This window comes from Pyrus communis, chromosome 6, assembly GCF_041283825.1.
Source record: "Pyrus communis isolate YQ-2024b chromosome 6, ASM4128382v1, whole genome shotgun sequence".
NCBI lineage: Eukaryota > Viridiplantae > Streptophyta > Magnoliopsida > Rosales > Rosaceae > Pyrus > Pyrus communis.
The window spans coordinates 15,911,438-15,913,226 of NC_142570.1; the positions used below are offsets into that span (position 1 = coordinate 15,911,438).

The window sequence follows — 1,789 nt, forward strand, 5'->3', positions numbered from 1 at the left end:
TTGGTTTAGCAATGGTGAAACCGAATCCCTAGCTTCATCTCCATTGGTACTATCTCATTTTATTAGTTGTTGAGTCATTTATTTGTGTTTACTTCACTTTCTTATACTTTCAAGTTACAACAACAAATCTGCCTATTCTGTTTAGTTTGATTCATTTCATAGAGTTCTTGCAAAACAAGTAATTACATAGGTCCAATTAGTCCCTGAGGATTCGACACCCTTGCTTGTGCCATTATACTAAATATATTCTAGCATTAGGAAGGAATAATACATCAACAATTGATCGTTGGCATGTCCTTGCATAGAGCACACACCACACACACTTGGTCCATGAATCTTCATTCCCTCGGCCAACTGAGAAACAATAGAAGTAAGGTTAGCTAATTGGGATTGAATTTCGGGCATAGAACTTACCTCATTCACTTGTGGCCGTGGGGGGTCTCTCTGTCCAACACCTTCGTATTGTTGTACATTATGTGCTCGGTTGGCAATTAGAACTTTTGCAGCCCCCGGAGTTTTATCCACCAACGCACCTCCCGCCGAGGCATCAAGCATTTGGCGTTCCATGGGAAGGAGTCCTTCGTAGAAGTATTGAATGAGCGGCTCCTCCTTCATTTGATGTTGTGGACAAGAAGCAACAAGTGATTTAAAATGTTCATAATAAGAAGGAAACGATTCACCTTGATTTTGTTGGATGCCACTAATCCGTTTCCTCAAGAGAATGACTCTTGAAGTTGGGAAAAACTTCTCCAAGAAAGCTCTTTTCATACTATCCCAAGATGTAACCGTTCCGGGTGCTAACTTGTACAGCCAATCCTTCGCCTTTTCCAAAAGTGAGAATGGAAAAGCCTTCATCATTAGAATGTTCCCATCGACATTTATGGGTGTCATGCTCGAACAAACAACCTCGAACTCCTTGAGATGCTTGTTGGGATCTTCCATGGAAAGCCCATGGTATTTCGGAATGTGGTGCAACAAGCTTGACTTCAACTCGAATTCATCGGTCTTGCCTTGGGCAGCCGCAGGGTATTGAATGCATAATGGTGCGGCATTGGCCAACCCCGAGGCCGAAAGCTCTTTAATGGTCCGATTGTCCGCTGCCATAACTTCTTCTTCCACTCTTTCAAACTCAGATTCGGCCTCTGAACTTGAACTAGGTTCACTAGGTTCGGGATGCCTCCTCTTTCTTCTCAAATCACGTTCAAAATCGTCGTTAAAGTCCAAGATATGTGCATGCACAGTTTGAGAACTCCGCGTCATGCACTAGTACCTAAACCAAGAAAACAAAACAAAATAAGAAATTAGCAATTAGCACTAGTACCTAAAAACATACGGCAAAAACACAAGGGATTAGCAAAATGCTAATCCCCGGCAACGGCGCCAAAATTTGGTGTGAAAATTAACTTGACACACAAATTAAACCCTATGGATGACAATTGTAGTATATGAGCAAATAGGGATCGTTCTAGACCGGGGATTAACTAGGGATGCTAATCAATGTGAAATTGACTCAAAAACGTAAAAACAATATTTAGAACACTAAACTAGACTTAATGAATGCAAACCTAAAATTTAAAACACTCAAACAAACTAAAAGACTCAAAACAGCACAAACACACTCAAATCTGCCTAAAAACCACTTTCTAAGCAGTTTTGAGCACAAACACAAATTTGGACGAAATTAATTTGTAACTTGACTCAAGACTCTTAAAAACATAAACTAAATGTATTTCTAACTAATCTAACACTTTAAAATAAATGGGGGATTGGTCTTTGACGAATTTAAAAT

The 1,789-nt window shown here is 39.9% G+C and overlaps 1 protein-coding gene across 1 annotated transcript; it reads right to left on the bottom strand.

The window, feature by feature from the left end:
• Positions 1-237: 237 nt before the first annotated feature.
• LOC148696346 (uncharacterized) lies at positions 238-1,260 on the bottom strand. Its single transcript, XM_088695190.1, has one exon. It carries the CDS (start codon positions 1,258-1,260, stop codon positions 238-240), a length of 1,023 nt encoding a protein of 340 aa, XP_088551316.1.
• Between the last annotated feature and the right edge of the window lie 529 nt (positions 1,261-1,789).